The following is a 27,728-nucleotide window of genomic DNA, read 5'->3' as shown; positions in this document are numbered from 1 at the left end:
CCATTTAGGGCCACCGTGGTCATGCCTGCATTAGGGACTGGACACACTGGTGAACTCTGATCATGATAAAACCAGGGTGACAACCTTGGGGACTTTACTCAGAAAGTTACTTTGGGGAAGGACTGAGTTTCCTCTGCCTCAGCCTCGTTTGGTGCTTGTGCTGCCATCAAATGAAGGGAAACCCAAGCGGCACCAGCTACACCCTGGAAGCTGCGGCTGTGCTCAGACAGGCCGGGAGGAGCGGGGCCGGGAGGAGCGGAGGTGCCAGCGGAGGGAACCGGGCACAGCCGCCCTCAGCCGGTGCCCGGGCGGGCCCGGACCGTCCAGCGGACCTGGGACAGAGCAAGTCCGGGACATTCCGCTTGAAACAGCAGCTCATCTGCAGAGCTTGGGGGACCTGCACGGACCCAAACCGCGAACCCCAGCCCAGCCTCGGGGCTGCACGGCTCGGCCCCGGCCCGGCCCGTGTGACCGTAGGGGCCGCAGGACACCGGGCCGGGGCCCCCTGGGCCTTCCCGAGGAGGAGGCGGCGGGGAATCCCTCCCCGCGCTGGCAGCGGGCAGGGGCCGAGCGGAGGCGGCCGGGCAGCCCGCGGGGCAGGGACCCGCCGGGCCGGGGACCGGGACCCCTCGGCCGGAGCTCCGCGCTCGCCTGGCCCCTCGAGCCGCCGCCCCGAACCTCCGCCCGCCCCGCCCGCAGCCGGGCTGCACCATCGCGGGCTGCTGCGGGGAGGGACCGGCGGCCCCGCTCCTCACAGAACGCAGCGCCGGCTGCGGCCTGACCGGCGGGAGCGGTGGGGCAGGCCGGGGCGGAACGTGCGGCGGGCGGGCAGCGATGGCGGCGGCCGAGGTGGCGCGGCAGGTGCGGGGGCATCGCGGGGGCTGGGCGGCACTGGAGCGGGGGGCCGGCACCGGGCAGCGCCGGGGCGGCGGGCGGGAGAACCGGGCATGGCCGCGGCGGCGGGGCCGGTTCTGGGGGCGCCGGGCGGGCTGCGAGGACACCGGCCTGGGGCCTCCCGCGGGTTGGGAGACTCGGTTCGGAGCGGCGGCGGCGGCTCCAGGATGGTCGGGCTTTGGGGGCCGACCCGAGGGGAGCTGAGCTTACCTGGGGTAGAGGATGTTGGGGTGCCCCACGCTGCAGCCCGGGCCGGCGACCTTGGGCTGCCCGCGCCGCGGCGGGCCGGGGTCCTGCCCCGCCGGTGCCCCCGGGCCCGGCCCGACCTGCCGCGCTGCAGCGCTGGGGAGGCCTGGCCATGCATCCCTTACCCCGGTCTGGGGGCCCCTCGGCGGGCCAGGGCACGGCTGTGGCATCCCTGCCTCTCCGGGGATGCTGCTCTCCTCCCAGGGAAACCCTCAGCCCGTGTTCGGTGGTGCGGGAAGGCGAGGTCTCCAGTGTGGCTCCGCGGAGGAGCCGTGGCAGCCAGACACCAGCACCGTGTCCCCGCTGCGCTTTGTCCCCGAGGGTCCCCGTAGTGCCACCGGCCGCTGCCGGGCTCGCCCGCCTGCCTAGCGAGGCACAAGATCCCTGTGTGTCTGCGGAGAATTATCCAGAAGAGAGGCACAGGGAGTTGAGCCACCTCTGCGTTTGTCAGAGAAATGCTAAGGAGGCATCTGTAACGCGTTTGCATGTGGAAAGGTTTTGTCTGTGGTTTGATGGGCTTCCAACTTTCATGTCCGTGTGTTAATACAGAAGTATTACTTGAAGTGAATGCTCTCCAGTTTCATCTTCAAAGCAGTATGTTTTAGCATGGACCCAAGTCTTGCTGAACGGGTAGATGTACCATTCCTTGCCAGTTTGTGATGTTATTTCCTCCCGGACATACCCATTGCCTTGTATGTGACTGCCAAAATACGTGAAGTGACTCAGTTGCTCCCCTGTCTTTTAAAGAAATTGAGTGTTATGCTTTCCTAAGATAATGTACAGGAGTTTGTGGCCTGGAATGAATTTATGATACTGCACAGCCTTGCTTTGGAGGCAAAAGGAAAAGCTGGCTGCGAGACAGACTTGAAATTAGTGTGCTGCAAATTGAAAATATCCTTTTACAAACTGGTAACTTGTCAGCCAAGGTCTTGGGCATCTGGTTTGTGGAGCTGTCAGCTGTGATGTCCTGGTGGTGCAGAGGGCAGTGTGTGTGCCAGCAGGGTTGAAGGTGTGAGAGCTGGGGCTGGGTTTGGGGAGGAGCTGGGGTTACCACCCTGCCATTGTCCCAGAGAACCCTTGATCAAGCCCACACTTACTGCACGGATAGTCAGTGAAACCCCTTCTCCCCAGGTGGGCAGGGTGGCCTTGTCACCACCAAGCTGAGCCCCTTCTCCTGTCCTCTGCCAGCGGGGAGGATGGGGGCACAGGAGCATCTTGCCAGGCACTGCCCAGCTCTCCGTATCCAGTAGAGGTCAGAAACGCTGAGACTGCTGATAGTGATATGTATCTTCCAACTGCTGACTTCCCCGGGAATGTATCCAAACTGCGTGGCGTTTCTGCAGCCTTTTGTCAGGGGCATAAAGAAATGTAATCTTAAGAGCTGTCAGAATTCGAGATTTCGGAAGCACTTGACTGTTTGTGAATGTTGAATGGCCAAGTGATGCTGTGTGTCTGGAGAGGGTGGTTGATGGTCAGGACCTTTGGTGAGACACTTCTTGCTTTCCATGGGGCCTGATTCAAAACTATTTCCCTCCCACTCTTCTGGTGTTTTTCTTTTATATTCTTGATGATCTTTTATCAGCTGAGCAAGGAAAAATAATACAAAGTCTTTATCTAGACTTTACATTGCTAATTTACATTTATCTTGTGGAGGATGTTTATACTGTCTGCTGGATAATTCTTTCTTTACGTAGGAGAATTACATACTTGTACAAGTGAGAAATAATTGGTACAAGTGTTGCTCTAATTTGCTGTTTAATCAGAACCAAATGCAGTCTGGGGAAGTGAATGCCATAACTCCAAGGTCATGAGAAGGGATCTGATGTTGTTCTGGCTTAAAGATGATATGAAAAACTGTGGTGTGGAAACACGAGTTCAGGTTCTGCCTTGCTTTGCCGTTTGACTTCTTGTGCAAGAGTTGTCTCAGGTTTGGGGGTTGAGCCCCCAGGTTTCAGCATTAAGGGCAGCAGAGGGGCAGGAGGTGGCTGCTGTGAGCACTGGCAGCAGTGATGCAGCTCTGTGAGCACTGCTGTGTTTGGTTTTGTTGCAGGATGGTGCTGCTGTGTTGGTTGTGGCAGTTTGGAAATCTTTCTAAGGGAGTCTCCAAGGCATCAGGGTTTGAAGTGGGAAGAAGTGAGAAATTGTGTCAGAGGTACTAAGTGTCAGTTGTCAGTGTCCTGAACAGAAACACTCAGCTAGATGAAGTATTGTTCTGCAGCCTCTGAGAGCAGTTTTGTGCTGTGTGGGCCTCATTTGGACACTGGGTCCCTTGGGTTCAGAGCTGTAACATTCTGTATTTTCTTTGCTGTGCTCTGCCTGAATATCACCAAGCTTTGCCTTTGCCATGGAATCCTTTCTCATTGTTCCTTTGGACCTGGGCACAGACATGGTCCCGAAGGTGCAGCGTTGGCATTTGCAATGGGCAGCACCATTGTGTGTGCTCTGCTTTAGCCCCACAGAGGCAGTGGCCTCTCCAGGCTCTGGGGACTCAGCAGGTGACAGTGCTGTACCTGCTTGTCCTGCTAAGCAGATCAGGGCACAGATGTGCATTCAGCAAGATTTTCCTCTAAGCATATTTTCATCCAGGGACTCTGGAGTGATTCAAACACCTGAAGACTAAATCTTGCCCCTTTTCTGATGGTTAATGGATGGTGCTTTCAGGCTTGGGGTCATTCATTATAACATCTTTGTATTTTCCATATGATTTGGATAGTTTTCTGTAAGAATTAGAGTAGGTGGTGGTGGGTTCTGTGGCATGGAGAAGCCTTACAAAAGGCTGTATAAATCCTTCTAAGAAAGGAAGGAGTAAAACAGCTTCTCCAAGTGGCTGCTCCTTACTTACTCTCCTTACTTTCACTTTGCAATAGCCCTGCCTGATAATACAGCAAGAGAGTGCGTTGCTCTTTTTGTTCTTTTAATCTTGTTTGTGACAAACACACTTTACTTCCTCCCCAGCAACAACAGCCCAATCTGTCTAGGCAGGGGGCACTCTGTGTATGTGGGGAAAAAAAGGCATCTGGTATCTTGGTGTGGTGCCAGTGTTCACACTGGCTTTCCAGAGATTCCATCTTTGTCTTCCTTCCAAGAAGATGTAACCTTAAAATAGAGAACACAAAGGACTCTGAGCCATCCAGCACTCACTGATGCTCCTGGAAAAAGCCTTCATGTATACAGTAGTTAAACTTTGCTTACCTTGTTGGTTCCTCTTTATATGTTTTAAATTTGATCTGGTTTGGGAGATGAATGATGGAAGACAGTCTTGAACACCTTATCAGCAAAAAGCTTATAAGCTTAACATATTCTCCTTCAGTGTTGAACAAGGGGATCCAAACCTACATTTAATATACACCCAGGATGACTAATCAGTGTGTTCATATGTTGTTTATGGTGGTGCTGTTTATATATAGCAGTGCTCCGGTACAGAGACACCACTTGGTGCTTGAAGACTGGTGACTTGCACTGTTTCTTGGTGGATCAGACAGAAAATGTTTCTTTTCTCTCCACTGGTTTGGTAATTACTGTCAACTTTCTTATGAGTGTCAAAACCAGGCACTTAAAATGTATTTCTTTTTTGTTTTTTTCTCCCCACTGCATCCAGTCTCTTGATGCCTTGGCCAAGGAGGCTGTAGATTTTTAGGCAGAGTAGCACAATATACCTTATGGTTGTGTACTTAACACGGAGACTTAGCTGCTGTGACTGGAAATCCCATTTTGCAGTAGTTGTTTCCTGGCCTGTACCAGATGTGAAGTGTGGTTTAGCTGCATTGTAAAACCACAGGTGACTAGAAAAAGAACCTACAGGAAATGACTTGCAGGCTGAATTCTGTGTGATGGTAAATGCCTCCTCTTAGCTGAGAGTGGCTTAACTTCTACCATTTATTTTGTTCCATCTGGATCACACTTATATTTAGGGATGAGGGGATGATTTGTTCTTAATGAGAGCCCACACTCCTGCCCACGCTTCCTGGGGAGAGTAGTGTTCAAGCAGTCTTCCAGTGGTGTGGTTTTAGGGCTGAGTATTAAAAATACACTTGATATTTCTCCTTCCCTAGGAGCCATCTCGGGTTGTTCTCTTCCTGGGCTCTGTCCCCCCTCTGTTCTTCACCAGGACCTGGGGCTGTCACTGCAGATCCAACACTGCCATGAGATTCCCCAGGGCTGGGTTTTGTGTGGTGAATGCAGTTTAGGAGAGTTTGAGTGTGTTGTCACAAAATCTGTGTGTCTGACACTCTCACTTTCTTCTGCTTTAGCTGGTTCTGCATTACTGGACCTCACAGCTGCATTGTCAGTAGGCAAAACCAGAATCTGCTGGGGAGCCCGAGTGCTTTCCTCATGAACATGTCATTAGGAGGGAAGGTGCTCAGGAATGAATGAAGCGCCATATTTGGTGAACATCTTGTCAAGAAGAGTCAGACTAATACACAAAATATGGCCAAGGGGAAACATATTTACACATCACAGGCTGGTAAATATGGTTAATGATTGAAGTGTATTTGGAGCCTCATATCTGAAAAAAAACAATCCAAACCCACAACAGCAAAACAGTAACAAGACAAGAAAACATACTGACAGGCTACTGTAGTAAATGTACTCCTTGGGGATGTTTTCCCAGCCTAAAATACCAGTGCCATTAGCAGAAGAGGGAAAACCAGTATTCCTGTCCCTATAAACAGGCTTTCAAGATAGGTGAAAGCATGACTGTGAAAGAAGAAATTCAAAATCACACCCTATAAACTACTGCCTTTTGGCTGTAGTATTATTTGCAAGCTGATGGAAGGCTAGAGGGGAATTTTGTGATTTTCACGCTAAAATACATTTTTAAGAAAAGCCTTTGCTTCAGAGAGGGAAATACCTTTTTGGGGCTGCAGGAGGACAGCTCTCCAGTACACACCAATACAGGGGTGCAGCACTGGCTCTTCATTTTGCCTGGTGCCATTTCTGAGGCTGAGCCTCTGTGTGTTGTGTTTTACTGTTGGCTGGGCAGGGTTGGGATCCAGGCTGCTTTGGCACAGACTGGCCAGGCAAAAATTTCTGACTCTCTCCCAAAGCTCGTGGCTGTTCTGGGCATGGAGCACCACGTGTTCTGCTTGGCTGGAGAGACCAGATTAGTGGTGTTGAGCACAGGAGAGAGCAGGGTGCAGGAGCAGCTTCTCAGGAAGTCCTTTGGGTGGCTGGGCAGGAGCAGCCCTTGCCCCCAGCAGGAGGTTTGAGTACCTCCACTCCCAAGCCCTCTTTGCAGGCTCCTTCAGGCCTCTGGGGTTGTGAGCAGCTCAGTTCTGGACACTCTTTCTCTGCTTTGTTTTCCTGTAGGTACAGTTTCCCTTACTGTTTCTAGCTGATTTCTGTAATTGCAGCTATGAATGGGAATTACATGCGAGTTCCAGTTCACATACAGTGAATGGTAATAGCCTTGTAGGAGGAGGTGTCACTAATACATTGCTTTGCACAGAGGATTCTTTTTGTTTTCAGTATAAGGTGAGACTTGAGTTTCTGCATATTTTTTTGAAGAAACAAATGTTTTTCACCTCTTCATTTCACAGCTGTGTTTGTGTACATGTTTTGCACATTTTAGTGTTATTTTCTCAGGGCTACCTTCAAGCGTTTGACAGATGAAATGTTGTATTTGTGCCTTCTGGAATTGTTTTAGAGAGGAGTGAAGCATGCTGACATGATTGATAGATCTGTGCAAATCTCTGCTTGGACTGTGCAGTTGGTTCCACTTGGGAGGTCTTAAGGGTTTATACAGAGAAGTGTATTTTGCTTGAAAGTGACACAAGTATTTCACTGTATTTCAGGGTGAAGGCTGTCGTACTGTCCCGCTCTCCGGACACGTGGGATTTGATAGTTTGCCTGACCAGCTGGTTAATAAGTCAGTTAATCATGGGTTTTGTTTCAACATCCTGTGTGTGGGTGAGTATTTCCATTTTGGGAAGTTCTCTTGCTGAAAAGTTTTCTGCAGCTGGATGTAGCTCGTAGCTTACAGCACTAACAAGGTAGCTTTGATTGAAATTTCCCCAACTGTTCTATTTTCAGTAATAAGATTTTCTGGTGCTCTGGGAAATCCCTACTGGGATTCTGCAGTATGGCTTTCTACCAAGCAGTGAGATAAAATGCCTAAAATCACAGGCTGTTATTATGATCTTTCTTTTCCTCATATGTTTGAATTTCACATTTTTTAAAGAAAATAGGTACTCATGCCAGAGTACTTTGTTATGAGGTCTTGTTTGGTTAAGTATTGAATTAATGTTATAATTATTATAATTATTTTAACAAAATACTAATCATGCTTCTCTTAAATCACTAAAAGCTATTTTTTTCTCCTCCCTTCTGTGCATACTTGAATTAAGATAGTGTCTGGCCAAGCCTTAACTCTTCTGACAATTATCCAGGCTGCCATGTGGTGTAGATCACAGCTGGGGCCTGGCACTGTAGCAGGACTTGGTGTCTGTCCCTGAAGCCCATCTCACAGGGTTAGGATCCCAAATAATCCCTTCTCTTAGGTAACAGAAGTAAAACTCTGTATGACTTTGGTACCATGGTTTAGGAAGGTAAATTAGGAAATTAAAAGTGGAGCATTAGTAATTGATGGGTTTGCTGCTGCCGGTGCCCTGCCCTGGAGGTTGTATGGCCGTGGCTGCTCGGACTGAGCCCTGTCTGCAGATGATCCCAGCAGGGCCTGGTGTGGCAGGGGCAGAGCAGCAGCTCTGGATACCTCCTGGGGACTCAGCTGCTGGTCAGCCCTGCATCCACACAGAGGAATTCTGTCCCCTCCCATGAGGGGTGCAGCTCATGGTATGGACCTGGTGTTTGCCCAGAACAGGGTTAAGTCTGAAACGAGAGTAGTGGAGCAAGGAGAGGAGAGCTGAGCCCTGTTAAATGGAGCTGAGAAGACAGTTTTCCTTACAGCCACATCTTACATCCTGTGAGATGATAAACTTTGCTGACAAGTGGAGGTCACTGTCAGGCTGAGTCTCTGGGTGATTTCCACAGTACATGAATGTGATATGACCTAAGGAAACTCCTCTCCCCAGGACTGAAGTCTAAAAGTCTTTCCTTTTCCACTTACTGGGCTTCAGTGTTTTTTTTACAAGTTCTAGATGTAGCAGTGGGTGCCTCCTGTAGTTATATCTTCACTTTGATGGGCGGAGAGGAGCTGAATGCATGTGCTTTCTTCTTTGCAGGACAGAAATTGAATACATTAATCACTTGTTGAGGTGAATAACAAGAACTCACCAAGATAAATGTGTATTAGCTGCTAATGTCAGTTTCTTATGAATAGTAATAACACAGTCTTGAAATAAAGAAACTTTGTAGAAAAATATAATAAACTTAGAAAAAGATTTGCAAATCTTTGCCCCCACACTTAAACATCCTGGAGAAAGAAAACAAAAATTCCCAGTGTTCATCTGTCATTTATTCTGTTGTATTTCATTTGTACAGCAGAGTTTGGGATGAAAAATTGAAAGAATGAGAAAGCAAATTAAGATTGGATGAGAATCCCATAGACAGCCCGCTAAGCATGACAGAAAGAGACTTTTTTCCCCCCATTTTTCAGCTGTGTGTGGCATCTGTTGGAGGAAAAATCCAGTGATAATTCTACTCTGTGTCATACTGGATCTGAGCCACCGATTCCTGCAGCTCTTGCTGTAGAAGCCAAGGAAAGCTTCAGAAATGACTCTCAGCAGCATGTCCAGAGTGGAGCAGTTTTTAGCTCTTCTCATGCTGAAAGCTGTCTCCCCTGTGAAACTAGAGCCAAAGCTAGAATGAATGAGAAAACCTCTCATTAGATGTTAGGGGTTGCAGATGGTTTCTCTGATATTTTATTTCTCAGCATAACCATTTTCTTTCTAAACCTTACATGATAAATTTTTAGTTGCCTCTTAGTTCAGTGCAAAGGCTAGAGAAGTGTTTAATGGCTGAGACTTTCTGTGCTGACTGTATTTCTCAGTGAGATAGGAGAAAAAGAGGAGGAACAGGCTGCTGGTTTTTGATGTAAACTTTCTCAGTTTTTGCCGGGGTAGATTGTAGTTGCATTAAACTAGTATCCAGTTTAAGAAGGATTTTGCCCCTTCCTCTCTCCAAGGATTTGCAAGGAATTTGTTCTAACTGGCCTATTCAGTGCAATGAGAAAGGCTGTTTTGTGGCAGAAATACTTCTCTCTCCCCCGGACTGTACCAAGACTGTTTGAGGTCTGTCACTGCAAAGGAGTGAGCCTGTGATGTGCAGGAGTCTCACCCTGGGGGAGGGAGGGAGGGAGGGAGGGATGTGCACAGGATTCCTGGTGCTCTCCAGCAGGCAGCTCTCTGGGGTGTTGAGCTGTACAGCCTGGAAGTTGCCCAGTGGTTGTTTCTGTGGTCACTGGTGCAAGCAGCTGAGGAGAGAACAGCTTCTCTAATCAAAAAGCCATCTGTCTCCTCAGCCTTCTCCTGCCTGGTGCCCTAGAGGGATGCCAGGAGCTGGGTGCCTCTCTGAGGAGGTGTTTCAGTGTATTTTGTGAGCCCTTGTTGCCCTCCTTGCCCATGCAGCCCAGCCTTTGCCTGGCTGTGGGGAATTGTGTGATGTCTCTGCATGCCTGTCAGATGAAACAAGCTATTTTTCCCTCTCTCCTTGAGAGATGGCCTTACCAGTCTGAGTTGCCTCAGGGCTTGTCTCAACAAACCTGCTACATTGGATTAGCTCCTATTTCTACACATGAAAAGGCTGTGTATGCATATACATTTTCTTCAAAATTGAATTACTTGATATCTGGAGCCACGGTTGTTCATCTTGTGAAGGGCAGGTGCTGCTCCCTGATGAAAGGAAGCTCTTGTGAAAGCTGCTCCCTGCTTTTGAACAGGGAAATACTCCAGGGACTCCTCTGTCCTCCCACAGAGTCGATTGATGATGTGATTGGGGCCTCTTAAATCCTGAGTGTTGTGGGAAAGGGAGACAGTGAGCAGTTGCTTGTTTCGCTTAGCACATACTAGGGAAAAGCAAATTAAATTTCCAGGCACAAAAGAAGGAGGTGCAGCTTTTGTGGTGCATAATTCAGCTCACTGCTGCAGCTGCTTAGGATGCTAAAAGTTCTGTGAGAAGAAGCCATGACAGTTCATTCAGCATGAAGATGCCTGTCTTGGCTTGGGAAGTTAGGAGCTTGTCCCAGCTGTAGGTTTGCAAGTGGTGCCACCACTCTTCCATCACTGAGATTTGGTGAGGCTTCCCCAGAGCAGTGAAGGTACCATGTGCACGTGCAGCTGGAGCAGGGCACAGTTCAGGAGGACGTGTGGGGAGCCCAGCACAGCCAGGCTGTTGGGCATTAAGAGTGGATGGTGTTTCTGAGCTCTCATGTAGGGTTGCTGCATGTCCAGAACCTGCAGTGGTGGCTCTGGCCATTTTTTTTTTTTAATGTCCTTGAAAATTGTCAGACTTAACAGCAAAACTCCATCCCATGATGAAAGGTACAACACTCAAGCTTTTCCATTGCTGTCACATCTTCCTGGTGCAGAAATCTACCAGTAAAGGTCACTCTCTCTGCCCTGTCCTCCCACAGAGCTCTGTCAGCTCTGTCTGTTTTGGGGCAGCAGACCACTGTCGAGTGGCATAATCCCTAAATACAGTTTTGGAGATCAAATCACATGTGTCCATAAGCCTGACATCAGGAAATAATCTCCCTGCCAGGGATGCCTCTCACTCAGTTTGTGCACACTGCTGCTTTTTTCAAAGTAATTCTGCCTCTTTTAATCCCTGTTCATAATTTCTGTTTTTTGGGGAAGATTCCAGTGCCATTGGCTGCAACAAGCACAGACCACTTGTCCTTTTTATCAGACCATCTGTTCCATCTGGACTCCCGTCTTTACAAGAAGCAGTTGGCACCATTCACATCTTCCAGCCAGCAAAAAGTTGCCTCTGTGTGAGGCAGAAACTCCCAGAAGATTCAGAAATTCTTCCTTCTGTTGTTTTGGACTTCAAAATAGCAAGGCTATTTTGTGTTCCCTATCTCTGCTCATATTTAACACAGCAGAACACTTTATTAGTGACTTTAGTTTTTTACCATTTCATGTCACTCTGTCAGTGTTAACATTCTTTCAGCTGAGACAGACTTCCCTCTCTTCTCTGTCTTCCCTGGCAGGCTTTAATTCTGTGTCAAGTCAGTGAAGTTACACACTGCAGGAACAGGGGTATCTTCTGGCTCAGTGTAAATTTGGGAGTGCAGGCTTCCTATGAGATGCCATGTTAGTGCCTGGATGTTTTAATTATGAAGGTGTTTGGATGGGCAATTCCCACCTGTGGAAAAATGCCACAGTTCTGATCTTCCCCTTCCAAAAGGAAAATCTCAGTGGTTGAGTTCAAAGTTGCCTTTGCTGGCCCTGTGTAGCTGGCATGAGGTGCAGTGTAAAATCATGTTCTGCATCTCTTAAACACTTCCCCTAGCCCCCCCGACAGATAAGTCACCCCTGCTGGAAAAAAACACTTGAGATGGATTTAAAGTAGGCAATGATTAACAGGTTCAGGATGTGCTTAAACAATAGTCTTGGCCTCATATGAACATTTTCCACCCAAAAGGAGAGAGGCAGAAATGAGGGGTGACTTACAGGGTGCTGTCTGCCCAGAAGCCAGTGTGGTTTACAGATGACCTTGTGTGTCCACTGCAGAGAGCAGCTCCCTGCCCTGTCACTGCTGCTGCTCCCCTGTCACCCTGTCCTGTAGCCTTGGAGCTGCTCCAGGGTCTGCCAGGCTGTGGGGCAGTGCCAGAGGAGGAGCTTTGCAGGGCTGTGTGTGGGTGATGCTCAGCACTGCAGGGCTGAGGGACTCCCCTGTCCTGAGATGTCCCATCAGGGTTCCTGGCATTCACAGGCAAGCAGCCAGCTCACTGCTCTGTCCCACCCATCCCTTGGCAGGGGCTTTGGAAATGCTGCAGCCTTCTCAGGCTGTTTAGATTTTTGTCTGTTTTTACACTGCTGTTTTCCTGGAATCCCTGGGAACGGCCTGGGAGGTCATGCAGGCTGTTGGCTGTTAACTCCCAAAATCCCTGTCCAGACCATGGCAGTGCTCTGGTCTGATTTGTGCACTTGCTCCCTTTTGGAGGCCAATGGCCCCTGACAAGTCCAAGTCAATGTTGGGCCAGCTTGTTGGGTCAGCTTATTCTTCCAGTGGCAGAGGTAACCTTGTGCTTTGCTGAGTCCCCCTCCCTTGCTCTGGCCAGTGCTGTTGTAGGTAGAGCTGATGCAGTGAGGTGGCACAAGGGCTGCAGCCACACCAGCTCCTGCTCCTGACTCCTCCTCCCCTTTGGATTGAAAACCAGATGGGTGCAAAGAGCAGCTGCACTGGTGGCTGTTCTGGCTGTAGTTGGTGTTGGTTGGTCATGGAGCACAAGCTCTCAGCTGGCTCCCAGGCAGTTCTGCAGCTCAAGGTGTGCATTGACTTTGAAATATTAATGGATCTTGCTGCCTCTGGAAAGATACTGGATATGTCATCTTGGCAGTCAGGAACTGCTCAGTTCCCAGAGCAGGGGATTTGGGGCTTGGAACTAGACAATCTTCCTTCCAAGCCAAACCATTCTATGGTTTTATGATTCTGTGTTTGCCTTGCTCTGCCATGTACTTCAGCCCTGAGTGAGGAAAATCCCTTCTGAGGCCAGAAGAGGAATTTGCCTGCTTGCAGGGGCGAGGCTTGGAGATTTGGATATTTGGATGGGGGAGGATGGGGAGGAGTTTCCCCTTCTTGAATTGGGCATTTCATGCAAGTTTGGATCTGCTACAGAGCTCTAAACCTACAAAAATAAGAAGCTCTTTTATTCTGAGCGAAGTGGGAAAATGGTGAAGTTGTTTTGGTCGGGAGCTGAGGGCTGGGGGAAGGAGGGGAATGCTCTTGCAGCCAGACACAGTCTCCCTGTGGTCCCACAGCAGGCTGGAGGAGCAGCCTTCATAGAGGGTGGGGTTCAGCTGCTCCTGAAGTTTCTCCAAAAGCTGTCTGGGCAGCTCAGAAATTGCTGTTTCCCCAAAACACAGCAGCCCTCACAAGGCAACAGACCAGACTGCGTAGGAAGTCAGGTCCTGTGAGCTTGGAGAGCTGGCTCTGTTGTCAGAGCCTGGTAAGGGAGGCTGCTCTGTGGAATGTGTGCACAGAGGAATTTGTTTTATTCTTCCTGGGATGTATCTAAAACAAATTCAAGACTGGTCTCTGGCATTTGTCTCTTCCTTCCAGACAAGGAAATAGTTGCCTGTTGATAAATGAAATCCAAATAGCAGTTCAACACTGACAGAATACTAGCAGAATGCTGACAATACTAGCAGAACTTTGGAAGCAGATTTTGCAATATTTTACAGCTTATGTAGCCCCTAAGGTACAAAACCAGATGTTACAGAAAATGCACCCTCCCAGTGTAGAAGGCTGATTCTCCAACTTGTTGTGAGAAACCAAGTGCACAACTTGCTGTGGGATCCAACCAGCTCGCAAGGTTTCTGCACGGAAGGAAGCTATTTCTGTGGCTGCTTATTAGAGACATTGATCTGGAGCAGCTTTTTTTGGAAATGGCAGTGAGCCCCATTTCCTCTCCTGTTTTTTAATGAAAACAGCATCTTCTGTAGTGTAGTTGTGGGTTTAAGCAGGATCTGAACGATGCTTTCCCCTTCGCCTTTTCACCTCTTGCTTTTCATCTCTATTTTCTAATGACATTAATGGCCATTAGACTGTGAAATGTAATTTGCCCAGAATACAGACCTCCCATTGTTCATGGCTTTCTGTTTACCAGACGCTCCCTTGGGAGCATGAGATCTGCTTTCATCTGCTACAATTTCACCCCTGTTAATGTTTGGAAGCTCAAAGGCCAACCCATATTAATATTCAACAGAATGTTTCAACTCTCTTTTTCTCCAATAGGGGAAACTGGCCTTGGAAAGTCCACCCTCATGGACACCCTTTTCAACACCAAGTTTGAAGGTGACCCAGCATCTCACTCACAGCCTGGGGTCCAGCTGAAATCCAGTACCTATGACCTGCAGGAGAGCAATGTCAACCTCAAGCTGACTATTGTGAGCACAGTGGGCTTTGGGGATCAGATCAACAAAGAGGACAGGTGAGAGAGGGAGAGAGGGGCTATATTGTGACCTGGCTTTTCATTTTCCCTGTGCCCTAGTTGGTCCTGACTGCACTGGAGTTTTCCTGCTTGCTTCTTAGGAGTTGTCCTTGTCACCTCTTTGGGATGGGACATGTAGAAGAGAGGACAAAGGCTTTGGAGTGTCAGCACTGCTTCAGCTATAAAGCAGCTTTTCTCATGCTGTCAGAGCAATTTCTGCCCTGCTGGCAAGCTTCTGCCCAAATTCATCTGGTGGGGAGACTGAAATGCTCCAGGGCATTTTGGTTTCTGCTGACCTCAAGCTGCTGACCAAACCACTAGTGTGGTTTAGTATCTGCTTGGCTTAATATCCACTTTTGGCAGGGTTCTTCCATGGGAAGAGCCAAAGGAAGTACAATAAATGAGCAGTGAGATACCCTGGGGGAGTGTCTCTGGCAGCTCACGCCCCAGAGTGGCTGGAGTGTGTTGGTTAAGGGATGTGCAGTTGCACCAGGCAGTCTGCAAGGTGCTCTGCAGAGACATTGCTGATGGGGTTGCTTTTTTGTGTGTCAGTTAGGTTTTTTTTTAAAGTTTGTTTAAAATGCACTGATGCAAGGGAGTTGCAGGAATTTCCTGCCTTGAGAGCAGTGGGCAAAGGTGGTACTGAATGAAGCTGTGTCTCCACCAGCAGCACTCAGGGCTGTGAGAGCAGCAAGCCATTCACTCCCTGAGTGCTGCAAATGAGTCTCCATTAGCCTTGCTTTAGAAGGTCCCTCACCCTTACATTTCGAAATACGAGAGTCTGCTTTCCCTGGAGAGGAGGGTGCATCTGCTGTACTCTGCTAAATCCCAGTGCTGTGTTTTGACAAACAGGCTGCTAGAGTCTGATATAGGACCATGTCTCCTTGTCAGCAGTGCAGCTTTAAAATTTTTTACAGGTGGGGAGCAAGGGAGGTAGAGAGAAATGGTCTCAGAAAGTGGAAAATGGAAAGTGAAATCTATCAACAGCTTCTTTCTTAAAAGCAAGCCAGGGGCATTGTCCTATTTGTTGAGCTCTGACTGTGAGATGTATAACTTTTTTTTTTTCCTTTCACCAAAGCTACAAGCCCATTGTTGAGTTCATTGATGCTCAGTTCGAAGCCTACTTGCAAGAAGAGCTGAAGATAAAAAGGGTCTTGCACAACTACCATGACACCCGGATCCACGCATGCTTGTACTTCATCGCTCCGACTGGCCATTCCCTGAAATCCCTCGACTTGGTAACCATGAAGAAGCTCGACAGCAAGGTAGGCAGAAGTAACTCTTACTGGGCAGATTTACTGTTTGCAGAATGGAAAGGCTGCTACTTTTCCAGAGGATCTCCCCACCTTGAATAGCCCTTCTGGTGGAAATGGCTGAGTTGGCAGATAATTCTGTAGATTTATTGAGCACTTACAAGTTTTTGAAGGTTGTATTGCAGACTTAGAGAAACTCCCAGGAGCAAAGTTGATTACTTCATACCTCTGTTTTTTTCTAGGTGAACATAATTCCCATCATTGCCAAATCTGATGCCATTTCCAAGAGTGAGCTGACCAAATTTAAAATTAAAATCACAAGTGAACTGGTCAGTAATGGGGTGCAGATCTACCAGTTCCCAACAGATGATGAATCGGTGGCAGAGATAAATGGGACAATGAATGTAAGTGCCTTGGTTCTTCCTCCTCCTCCCAGAACAGCACTGTCATTGTGGGGGTTGGTGGCCCATATTGGGATGTTTCTTACATCTACTTTCCCTTTCATTTTGTTTCTTAAAACCAGAGGATTTCACAAGAATCTCATCCTTGTAGTGTCATCCTAGGCTAGGAGAGCTTTGTGTTAGGCTGCTACCTCTCTGGTGGGCTTTTCTAGTCAGAAAACAGACTTTTAATACCCTCCTTGTCCTCATGCATATCGTTTGAGGGACATGTAAGAAATCAGTGTTTAAATCCTTTTCAGCCCAAGGGCGATTTGTGATTGTTCCTGTCCTATGCTTCACCTGATGGCCTCCCACCAGTAAACTTCCACTGGCAAGGAATTACACAGCTTAACCAGCAAGGTGTGAAAAACAGTACACAATTTGGGCCAGACATGCCTTGAAGTTCCTGCAGGTTCCCATTCTGGCTCTGGCCTCCCCAGCATAATGGGTGCCAGTCTGTGGCTCCTTGAGGATGAAACAAACTGTCCCTTGCCTTGCTGGCAGTACACCCTGACCATGGTCCCATTTTCCTGAAGGCTTTTCACAGGAAATCAAGTAGGGGAAGTTGATTGCTTTACTGCTGTGGATGTAGCAGAGTCTAGCTGATGTGCATTTGTGCCACCTCTTGATTAAGTATTAATAGTTGTAGAGTGTTCTGGAGAGGCCTGAAAGAAACATGAAGTTTGTCCTGACGTAGGAGCTGTCAGTGATGGTTTCCTGGTCAGAGCAGTTCAGTGTTCTGAGGGTGGAAGTGAACCTCTGCTTGTCTTTCCTTTCAGCCATTTACTTGTCTCCTGGGAGGGAATTGCTGTCTTGGGTTGCAGACGTTCTGGGTTGTGTCACTTGCTGCACAGACAAATCAGTTCCTACATCCTCTATTACAGTCAGAATTACCAGGTTTATGGGGACTAAGCAGGCCTGAATTTGACCAAGGCAGTTTTGCAGGTCTGGAAAACTTGTATCCAAATACTGATATTATTAGAAACATAAGAAAAATATTACTCTTACTTCGTATGTGTTGCATGTGAGAGCAGGGGGCTGAGGAGTACAGGGGGCAGAGCCCATCTCTGTGAGTGCTTGCTGGCAGTTTTGCTTTGTTTGCAGTTTGACTGTATGAGCCACACTCTGAAAGCAAAAACATCATCTCTGAAATATTTTGGTTGTACCAGCTGTCATGAACTTGTCCAAATTTTTGGATAACCTGTGGAATTTACTTCCTGCTCCTGAGAGCAATCCAGGGTCACTGATCTTCCATGTAGTTGGCTTCCTGAGGCCCTTTCAATTGCCCAGAATTTGGTGCACTTTAAAAGCTTTGCCTAATGAATGTTACTTCACAAAACTCAGCAGAAAGGGTTGGTGAAAGGAGCTGGGAACTTAAAGTGCTGAAGCTTTGCACTTGACTTCCTTGCAGCTTGGCAGAATGCAGTATAGCTCCCAGGAGCAAGGGAGGTGGGGAGAAATCTCACTCACAGAAAAATGCAGCAAAGTACGATGGCAGTGTCTGGGGGGTTTGCTTGGCTGCCTGCCTTTTGGAAATGAGAGGACTGTAAGGTGAGATCTTCAGAGCCTAGGTAGGTGTTGGGAGGGTTTCAGTTCCAATTTTGCTGAGTGTGCACTGGGCAAGTCTCTTTTTGCCTTCTGCAGAAATCGTCTTTACTAAAAAGTTACTGTTTCTGATTTCTGACTTTTTACAAAGCAAATCCCTCTTCTTCTTAGTCAGCCTGTGTGTAATGTGGAGTGCATATCTAAGCTTGAAGAGTGTGACCTTGGGTCACATCAGACACAGTGGCTGGGGACATGTTCAGCCCTTCCTCACCAGGGCAGAAGCAAGCAGGGAGGAAGGAGCTGTTACTCCAGGAGCAAAGGATGGACTTCCATCTCATGATCTGATGGAGCAGGCTGTCTTGTACTCCAGCATGAGCTGAAGGAGTGGTGGGGGGATAAAATCAAGAAGGCTCCAAGACCTCTTACTGCTTCTGTGCTTGTGCAGATGTTCTCCTCAGGCACGGCAAGCCCTGAGATGGCACCGCAGTCCGAGCCGCAGCCCTGTGTTCCAGCTGTCACTCTGATGCCAGTCTTGCACTGGCTCATCTCACCTGAGACTCTGTGGCTGGGAGGATCAGCCAGGTAGAAGATATAGAGTGGTAGCACTAATAAGGTTTCCAAAAAAGGACCCACCCTGCTACCCCTTGTCTTGGACTAGTGGCCAGTGACTAGACTCCCTGAGATTAGCATGTGCATAATGACTGTCTTGCTCAGTGGCTGTGCTCATCTCTGTGTGCTGGTGGGTCAGCCAGGTCCGAGGGACTAACATGGATATCATCAAATGTGTTCCAGGCCCACTTGCCATTTGCAGTGATCGGGAGTACGGAGGAGCTGAAAATAGGAAACAAAATGATGAAAGCTCGTCAGTACCCTTGGGGCACAGTGCAGGGTGAGTTGAGCCCTGGGATTTTCATGGCATGAATGGTGACACTTGTGCAAGGAGGCAGTGGGCTTTCATAGAAAGAGCAAGGGCCTGCTGGACATGATTATCCATGGGGAATTATCCTTTGTTAAATACTTGTGTCAGGCCTATAGTGCCAGTTTTCTCTGCTTGGAAGGGCTGTTAAACCTGTTGGAGGAGTAGACAATTGAGGAATATGGGAAGAGATCTTAGTTTCTATCCCCATTTTCCTCCTTACCGTGCCTTCTTTCAGTGGAGAACGAAGCTCACTGTGACTTCGTGAAGCTGCGGGAGATGCTGATCCGCGTGAACATGGAAGACCTTCGTGAGCAGACCCACACACGCCACTATGAGCTCTACAGGCGATGTAAACTGGAAGAGATGGGTTTCAAGGACACTGATCCAGACAGCAAACCCTTCAGGTGAGATCCCTGGAGGAGACAGGAGGGCTCGAGAGAGGCATTGGTGGATGTGCTGTGTGCCGCTGTGTGTGTGTGTCCTTGGGGGAGCACAGAAAAAACCAATGCAGCAAGAAAAACTGCCAGGTCAGATAAATCCAGACTTCAGCAAAGGGAGAAGGTGAAAATACAGGGAGGATCTGCAGGACTGACTGTGAATCTGCAAGTATGGAAGTAGAAATGTCTGTGCTGCAGAGACACAGTGATGCCTATTTTGAGCTTACCTAGAAACAGAGGCCAGACAAAGTTAAAAGGATAAAAGTGAATATATTTAATGAAGGGCCTCCAGGTACATTAAGGGTAGATGAAGCCTCCCCAAGGGGCTACATCCAAAATGGACAATGGTCACGAGTTTTTCAGCCAGAAAGTTTGCTCTATTTACATATCAGGCATTAATCCTCCAATTACAGCTTCAGGTAATGAAGTTATTACCTGAAGTTTGCTCCTCCCAATTTACTTTTGTTTATACATTTTGGGGCTTGAGGCTGTAGGTTGTCCTTGGATCTCAGGCCCAGAGGGATTGTTTTGTCTGACCAAAATGTGAAGACAGTTAATTAACACTTTTTATGGAGTTTAGAATTATGCACTAATGCAATACAGGATTTAAAAAACATAAAGACTGAAATCTTAAGGCATCAGCAGCAGTGTTCCTCTAAACTAGTGTTTGTTGCCAGCTGGTCTCTTTGAATTGCCCAACATTCAAGATACAGAGAAGTGCCAAAAATCATTGGATAAAGAAGACCTTGGGCACATGTGGGTGTGTGAGTAGCAAATGTGTTGTGTGCAAAGCATAGTCATGGTGAGGGCCTGATTTCAGAGGGTCAAGGTAAGCAGTTTGTCCCAGGTCTTATCACTGGACTTTCCTTCCTTTTCAGCTTACAAGAAACTTACGAAGCCAAAAGAAATGAGTTTCTGGGAGAGCTGCAGAAAAAGGAAGAGGCAATGAGACAGATGTTTGTCCAGAGGGTCAAGGAAAAAGAAGCTGAGTTGAAGGAGGCTGAAAAAGAGGTAAAAACTGCAGTACTTGTGTCTTCATGGCTGTGAGTGATAGATTCACTCCCAAGGAGGTAGTTGTTGCCAAAGCACTTTCTTACCAAGAAATCTAAGGTTTAACTTGGATGGAGATGTTAAGGTGTTCAGCCTGTAGGACAAAACTGAATCACAGTGCTTGTTCTGTACAACTTACTGCACCAGGAAAGGACCAGAGTCTTGATTCTGATGGAGAGATGCAGTGTGGTAAAAGTCAAGGAGAGAAGCAGCCCTTGAGATGAACTTGTTTTACAAAAAATACACCCATACAACTTTCTTAGCAATGTGAAAAATCCATTAATTTACTGACTTTTAAAGAGGAATAAGGCAGAGACCTCTGAAGATGGATTAGGGGTTTTTTTTTTACACTTATGCTCTCCCAATCCTCTGTTCATAGTCTGCACAATGATGCATTACTAGATCACTGCCTGTAAGTTGTTGTGGAAGGAGGCTGTTCCCTGCCCTTTGTCTGTAGTGCTGTGTCCTGCTCACCTCTTTCCTTTCCTTTTAGCTGCATGAAAAGTTTGATCGCCTGAAGAAATTGCATCAGGATGAAAAGAAGAAGCTGGAGGATAAGAAGAAGTCTCTGGATGATGAAGTAAATGCATTTAAACAAAGGAAGACAGCAGCTGAATTGCTTCAGTCACAGGCTCAGCAGGCTGGAGGGTCGCAAACTCTTAAAAGGGATAAGGAAAGGAAAAAGTAAGTTACTAACCCAGAGGTATTTGCTTTTGGTAATGATTTTCCTTTACTATTTTTCTGGGTGTTCATATCTCCCTCCAATATAGCCAGTCCTTATCAGGGGAAGGTTTGCAGCCAGATTTAAACCCTTGTAAGGCTGTGCAGTGTCTGGAAGCATGTAACATTTGCTGTCATCCTGAAGAGCAGGGAGCAGTACTAACCTCCCTCTTTGCTTTCTGACACCATGGGGAGGATGAACTTGTTTTTATTCCCCAAGATTCCCTGCTCCTCCCTTGGTCTCTCAGTGCTTGTAAAGAAGTGGAACCATACTAGCTGCCAAGGCTAGGGTGTGGGTAGCAGGGATGTCACATTACCCTCAGAGAGGAGTGTGTTTTAGCTCAGGTTCTTACTTTTTTATCTTGAGAAAATTATGGAAATTATTCAGGCAGACTAATAGTCTTGAATTCTGGAATCTGCAGGATGTAAGACAGCAAAATGAGGGGACAGGTCATATCACCTTGTTAGCACTAGTACTCTTCTGTCCTAAATCAGCTTTTTGCCCTTCACAGGAACAGTGGGAGGTACTGCAAGGCTGTAGCAGGGCTTCCCAGTGCCACGGACTGGTGTGACAGGATCCAGCCCCTCATCAGGGCCTGGGACCTGGCTGTCTGCAGTGCCTGTGCTAGGCTCCTGCAGCTCTGCAGTTGCTCAAGAGCAACCAGCTGTACAGTGAAACAGATCTCCCACTTGTCCCAGCACTGAGCAGTTCCCTTCCTTCTCACTGTGGCACATTTCCCAAAATGAGCACTGTGCCACCTGTGCAGGTGTGCAGAGAGTGGTGTGCAGACAAACGGGTCTGTTTTTGTACCATGCCATAATCCCCCCTCTGCACAGCCCTGGGGCAGTCCTTGCCTGCACTGTGCAGTCCTAAGTACATGAAGAAGTGCTGTTAAATTGGACAGTATGGGGCATGCCCAAAGTGCTGACAGCACTGTTTGTCAGGGAATAAACCTGTGACTGTTAAGCTTGGGATTAAATGAGACAGAGGAGGAAAGACCCAATTACAGGAATGAGATCCTGGTTTAGTCTTTTAGTTTAAAGCTGAAGCTGCTTCCACATGAACGTTCTTTTGTGATGAGCAATTAGTGCTGCACTTTCCTCACTCGCCCATTCCTTTTCCCACTGCCTGTTTTGATTTGTTCATTTGAATCACCTTCAGGGGGTTTTAATATCTTTTCATACTGAGGAGTCTGAGACTGACTGGGGACAGACTTCTCTCTACAGGCTGGACTGAACCCAGCTGAGTTCTTTCATGCTTAGAGCCCTTACACATCTGCTCACTCAGGACTGCAGACTTCAGCCTTGAGATCAGTCAGGGTCAGGAATGCAGAAAAGAGAGGCAACAGCCTTATAGTATCAGCAATTAGTTGCTGTGGCCCAACTCAAACTCTGGATCCTTGAAGTGGTTCTCATCTCAGAACATGTCCTTGACACCAAGCATGTTAATATGGAAAAGCTTTGGTACTGTCCTTATCAGTTAAGGGCACAGAAAACTCCATGACAGAGATAGGTCAGTGCTTCAGTAAGGCTTGGGGAGATAATAGGAAGCTTCTTTTACCTCCAGTAAATTTGCTGTGCTGGAAATGGTGCTGCTTTCTTTGCTCTGTAACTGCTCTGATTGTCCTTAATAATGGATTTTAGTACTTAGATCATAATTTTTTCTTAACAGTCCATGAATTTTACAAGCTGGAGCTTAATTGTAGCTTGTTTACTACTGGCTGGCATACAATAACCTTTTTCTTTCACAGGTGACTTGTTTAAACCCAAGCTCTGTAATTTGCACTAATCATGACTCAGTTGATTTTTCTGTTGTTGTTGTTACATCATTATCATCATTATTAGGCCTTACATGTGTGCTGTTTTACAGTTAGCTGCTGTTTGGCTGCATGGTGCATGAGGCACATTGTCCTGGTAAGCGTCATTAACTAATAGAGCCTCACAGTGGGATCAGTTACCTTTCCTAAAAAAGCAGAGCGTGTGAAAGTCCTGAAGCGTATAAGTATTATCTCTGTCTTCCCCTGCTTTCACCCCACTATATGTGCTCTACCAGTCACTCTCTACATGTGCAGTTGTAGAAAAATTATGTAATTATCTTTAAAGATTCTGCAAAGTTGAATTCAGAGACTCAGGATATGGAACATAGAAAATTAAGGATTACATCCTCTTCCTTTTAAATCTTCCCAGCACTTCATTGGCTCTGTTCTCTTTATTCCATCTCTCTTAAAAATAAATTATATTCTTTAATCACACAGGCCACGTTGACACTATGGCAACAATTGCTATGGAGATGTGGTGCTGATGATACAGCCCAGCTAGCCATGAAAATGTCTCTGTCTTTCCTTTCTCCTCCTTCCCTCCCACTCCTCCAAGCTGTAATGTTAACTTGTGGTTACAGTGAAGGTAGATGCAAGACTAGTTTCTGTCATCCTCATTAGGGTTATTAGTTAAACTGCTAATGACAGTGGTCTACTTACAGCTAGGTTGAGTGGGTTTAATTGAGCATTTTTAATTTGCTGATTCTCTAGTGAGAGGAAGAGGAAACCTCCCACAGGAATGCCTTGCTTCTTGACAGAGCAGCGATACTCAATATCCAAGACAGCCCCAGGGGCTGAGGTGCACAGGCCTCTCAGAGAAGGGACCCTGTTGGAAATAAATTATAAAACATCCTAAAAACTCATCCTTGAGTCCACCCTTCCCTGCAGACAAAGCTAAGACTTACATTCTCTCCTGATAGTCTAAACTAAATTGCAGTCTACCCTTAAACTGGTAGAAGCTGATTCCAAGATTCCTTCCCTCTTAACTCCACCAAGGGAAATGGCAAAGCAAGTAAACATTGTGCTGCCAGTGAGAGGCATTTGAATGTAATTTAAATGGGACCTTCCACTTAACAGAAGAGCTTCAGAAGAGTCTTGCACTGGCTCGAACTGGCGCTTGCAGTCGTCTTGAGCTGTCCAGTTGAGTGAATGTCTCTGCTGCCAACAGTAACTGTAGAACAATGGAAAGAACAATTCTCTGCTTATCAGGCTCTGAATGTGGAAAAATAAACTCAAAGAATAACAGTGTTCATTCTGGTGCTGAGTACGAAGGCGCAGCTAAAGTGCAGCTAGAGTGAACACTACTGATTTTTGTTGGTTTTGGATTGCTTTTGGCAGTCCTCATAACTGTACACTATTGTGTGCTGGGCTTTGAATCAAATGAAGTTCTTTGTTCCCACTATGCAAATGCAGACAGTGCCTTTTCCAATGGGCATTTGTCATTGCTAAATTAAATATGTATATGTGGTACTTTTCCAGGATTTAGAAAAACAGTCTCCATATTGATCCATAAAGTGTTGCAGGGCTTCACTGTTTTGCGAGGATACAAACAAGTCACAGTTGATGAGTCCTGTAGCTTGCAAAACTGTGAAAGGATTGTTTTAGAAAATGAATTTGGTTCATCCCACTGCTGAGTGTGTGTGTGTGTATGTGTGCATAAAGCATGTTTTGTAGTCAGATTAAACCTTATTAACACTTAGCAACATTTTCTTTTGTGTGTGTGTGTGCCCATTAGAAAAACTTGTATTTTTATTTTGTTTTTTGTCATTAATCCATAAAACCATTAACCTGCCTTTTTCTTTCATTTTCAGTTCGGGTTTCCTGTAGAACCTTTCCCTTGGCCCCAGAGGCGAATGCCCCACCCTCGGCTGTGCCATTGTGCCTGTTGCTCACCTTTCCCACTGCTCCCCTTCCTGCTCACCACTCGGGCTCAAACCAGAGCTCTTGGCTGCTGGGGTTGTTCTTCTGAGGGACCCTGCTGGCCAGAGGGGTTTGTGCCAGGTTCCTCCTGCCCCTTGGGCAGCAGCAGGATGCCCCCTGCTCCTGGGTCAGGGTCCCCTGTCCCGCCGCTCAGCTTTCCCTGCTCCGTGCTGTCAGAGCTGCTTGGGGGTGCATTTAGCTCCTGCTGTGGGGTGGGTTTGCTCTCTCCAGAGACTGGCTGCCCTCTCCCCATGTTCATTTGCTGTTCCTAAGCCCTCATTACCCCCTGTGCTGCCCTGTGTGACTCAAATAACTTTCAAGGACTTTTTGCAAAACTTGACATCCTCACAGGCATGGGCCTGAGTCCAAACCTCTAGTTCCCAGGCTTGAGGAAATCTCAAATTTGGATCCATGGTTTGCAACTAAGTGTTCTCTGAATGCTGCAGGGGTCATGAAGGATCTTTTGCCTGGTCTCCCTCTCAGTGTGCTGACCTGGATGCACATCCTGGATCCAATCTCAGGGAGAGCTGGTCACCTTGCTGTACATATCAGTGTTTCTGAAGAAAGACGATTCATTGACTTTCTTCTCAGTGATTCCAACAATTTCTGGTTTTAATGCAAAAAAATACTACTTTTATATATTTTTTTTAAAATCTGATTCTTTAGAACTGTACAGATGTTGACAGGTTTCTTCTCATATTTTCTATTCAGCAAAAGCCTTGTTTTTATTGCAAGATTTGCACTAAAAAGGAGGGTGTTTTGCTCACTGGGCCAGGAGCTCACTCTGGCCAGGTGCAGCTGTGGTTTGCCTGCAAGTGTCTCTCTCTGTATTTCTGGCTGAGTTTTGTTTTTAAATAAAGAGTTCATCGGACAGTGAATTCTGGTTAACATTTACTTCTTTTGTTTTTTGTTTTTTTTTGCCCTTCTTTTTCAGTAACCCATGGCTCTGTACTGAGTAATTACCCCTGAATACAAGGCCTGGAATGGACCTTCATTTACTTGTTAAATCGGAGGGTCTAATAAAACATGACAGCATTTCAGCTGTGACCTTTCCAGGGTGTTATCCTTGCTCTCTCCTGTGCTCTCATTGTGATTCTGTTTTTACTATGTACTGGTGGTTATTGCTTTTATTAAACAATGTAAAATTAGTCATAACAAGGTTCTGGATGCTACAACTTTAAATCCTGCCATTTTTTCCCCCCCTACAATTAATGGATTCCCCTTTTTCCTGGTCTCGTTCCACCCAGCTAAATAAGGGATATGGAAATAAGTTCTGTGAGTTATTTTTGCTGGCGAAATAACAACGCAGTTTAAATATATTTATTGATGACATTAAAATGACAACACCATCTTAGTTTAATTATCACGTGGTTCAGAGATAAAACACGCTTTTCTCATTCTATCTGTTGTCATTTTCATGACATCATCTGTCTTTTTTCATGTGCTTTTTTTTTTTCCTTCTGCTAATTCATGCTATCTGAAGACCAGCATGTAAATCCTGGTTTCCATTTCAGATTTGTGTGTGCTGTGGGCAGGCTCAGGGCTCTGTGTGTGCTGAATCCCCACGTCCTGCCCCTCTGAAAGACCAGCTGTGTGCTGCCAGGCAGCCCCCACAAACGCCCAGGTCCTGGCCTTTCAGGAGATGAGCACACTCAGGCCTGGCCCTGGTGCTGATGCTGTTCAGTGCCAGCTGCTGTGAGGTCTCACCTGCTGGGGTTTTACCTGAGCAGTGCTCTGCGTGGTGCCAGGGCTCAGGAGCAGTTCCAGCTCAGGGTCAGCCTGGCTCCAGCTCACAGCAGCAGCCCCAGGTCAGACCATGGTTCCTCCGTTCCCAGCAGTCAGGCAGCCCAAACTCTTGGTTGTAATGTATTTTCTCAGGTATTGTTTTACCATAAATACCATTTCATTTCCATAGAGCTCTTTGATCGCTTTGAGATTTGTTTAGCAAGTTGAAATAATTTGAATATTTTCTTCTTCCTCTACTTTTGAATGTTTCCCTGCTCCTAAAACCAGTCAATATTAATCTGTCAATGATTTCTAGATTATCTGCTAAAAGGACAATTGAATGTGACATTTTTTACCATACTGCAGGTCATTGTCTGTTCTTCCTGACCATTTGCCTTATTAGAATGTTGTTTAGTTATGTAAAATCTTTAAAAAGACTTTAAAGAAAGAAAGGTTTTTATTTGTGTGATTTCCCTGAAGTACTTGAGGTACCACAAGGAGGTTCCATCTCTCCTCTGTCAGCTGTTTCCATGTTGCATCTCTTTTTCTTGCTTTTTGAATGTCTTTCTCTTTTTTGCTAATCTTCTGTTTTTTCTCTTTTTTCCCCTTTTCTCTCTCTGTAGCTTTTTTTAATCTGTCTTCGCCAGCTGCACTGTGTCTGAGGGAGAAGACTGCCACTTCTAGAAGAGTCTAAGGGTCTTATGTCTGGGGAGGGGGGAACAAATCTTCAGTGTTAGTGTCTTGGAAAGAAGCTCTTTTACTGACTTGCATGATACTTAAAATTGAAGTGTCTTGTAATTTGTGTGACAAGACAGGGCGATGAGGGGGGAACTGATGACCTGGAGTTTTGAAGAGCTACAGAAATGTGATATTGGGACTAATGATGTAGCGAATACATTTTCAAATGTTGTTATGGGCATACGTTTTTTCTAATGTTGTCTTTAATAATATAAATGTCATGGGCTTCCCTGAGGTGTGAAGCCTAAGGAATATTTTAAATATGCTGGTGGTTTGATTGGTTTTGGAAACCGTGCATTCAGAGTCAAAGGAAATACAAACATGGTGCAACTTGCTCTGTTGGCAGCCACGAAATATTTAATTTTATCAAAGAAATAAAGTAAGAACTGTGTGTTCTCACTGGCGTCCTCCTGTGTCTCACCGTCCTGTTAAAGAGCCCCAGTGGCTGGTGGCGTGAGTCAAGTGCTGCTTTCTCCTTCCGCACCCACCTGCTCTTGTTGAAAGCTCGGGAAGCTGGCAGCGCCAGGGCCAGGCGGTGCGAGGCGAGCTCCGTCAGCAGCTGCGGTGTCCCGGCGGCGCCGCTCCCGGGCCCGTCCCGTTCGGTGCGGCCGCGGCACGCCTGAGGAGCCCGCGCTGTTCGCCTCTTACCTTTCTGACGTTCATGTACATTTGAAATAAAAAACACGAAAGCCAGCGCGGCTGCTGTGGTGTGTGTGTGTGTGCAGCTCGCCGGGCCCGGCGCTCCGCACGGCTCCGCACGGGCACGGGGAGGCCGGAGCGCGGCGGGGACGGCGGATCCCGGCCCGGGCAGCGCAGGGCCGCCCTGGGGCAACCGCGGCTGTTCGGCGAGGCCTGGCGCAGATCCCGGGGCGGTCCCGGGGAGCGGGACCGGGGGGCGCCGTGAGGAGCAGGGCTGCCGTGGGGCCCGTGGGGCGCGGCGCTGCCCCGGGACCGCGCCGGGCAGCGGCCG

General features: G+C 47.3%; 1 protein-coding gene across 5 annotated transcripts; it reads left to right on the top strand.

Moving 5' to 3' along the window:
- Nucleotides 1-803: 803 nt before the first annotated feature.
- Nucleotides 804-27,157, top strand: SEPTIN6 (septin 6). Of its 5 annotated transcripts, XM_041485089.1 has the most exons (11): nucleotides 804-861; nucleotides 6,936-7,050; nucleotides 13,999-14,194; nucleotides 15,273-15,459; nucleotides 15,690-15,851; nucleotides 18,225-18,321; nucleotides 18,587-18,755; nucleotides 19,667-19,799; nucleotides 20,332-20,522; nucleotides 22,429-22,472; nucleotides 24,187-24,733. In XM_041485089.1, exons 1-10 carry the CDS (start codon nucleotides 835-837, stop codon nucleotides 22,430-22,432), a joined length of 1,281 nt encoding a protein of 426 aa, XP_041341023.1. In that variant the 5' UTR covers nucleotides 804-834; the 3' UTR covers nucleotides 22,433-22,472; nucleotides 24,187-24,733. The 5 variants fall into 5 exon arrangements, with proteins under 5 accessions (XP_041341023.1, XP_041341019.1, XP_041341022.1 ...); XM_041485085.1 differs by lacking the exons at nucleotides 22,429-22,472; nucleotides 24,187-24,733 and adding an exon at nucleotides 24,742-25,173; XM_041485088.1 differs by lacking the exons at nucleotides 22,429-22,472; nucleotides 24,187-24,733 and adding an exon at nucleotides 26,644-27,157 and having other exon boundaries at nucleotides 805-861.
- The last annotated feature ends 571 nt before the right edge of the window (nucleotides 27,158-27,728 follow it).

Source organism: Pyrgilauda ruficollis, unplaced genomic scaffold (genome assembly GCF_017590135.1).
Source record: "Pyrgilauda ruficollis isolate IOZ18807 unplaced genomic scaffold, ASM1759013v1 scaffold7, whole genome shotgun sequence".
Classification (NCBI taxonomy): Eukaryota; Metazoa; Chordata; class Aves; order Passeriformes; family Passeridae; genus Pyrgilauda; species Pyrgilauda ruficollis.
Note: the sequence above shows the minus strand (reverse complement) of the source record. Positions and strands in the feature narration are given on the sequence as shown.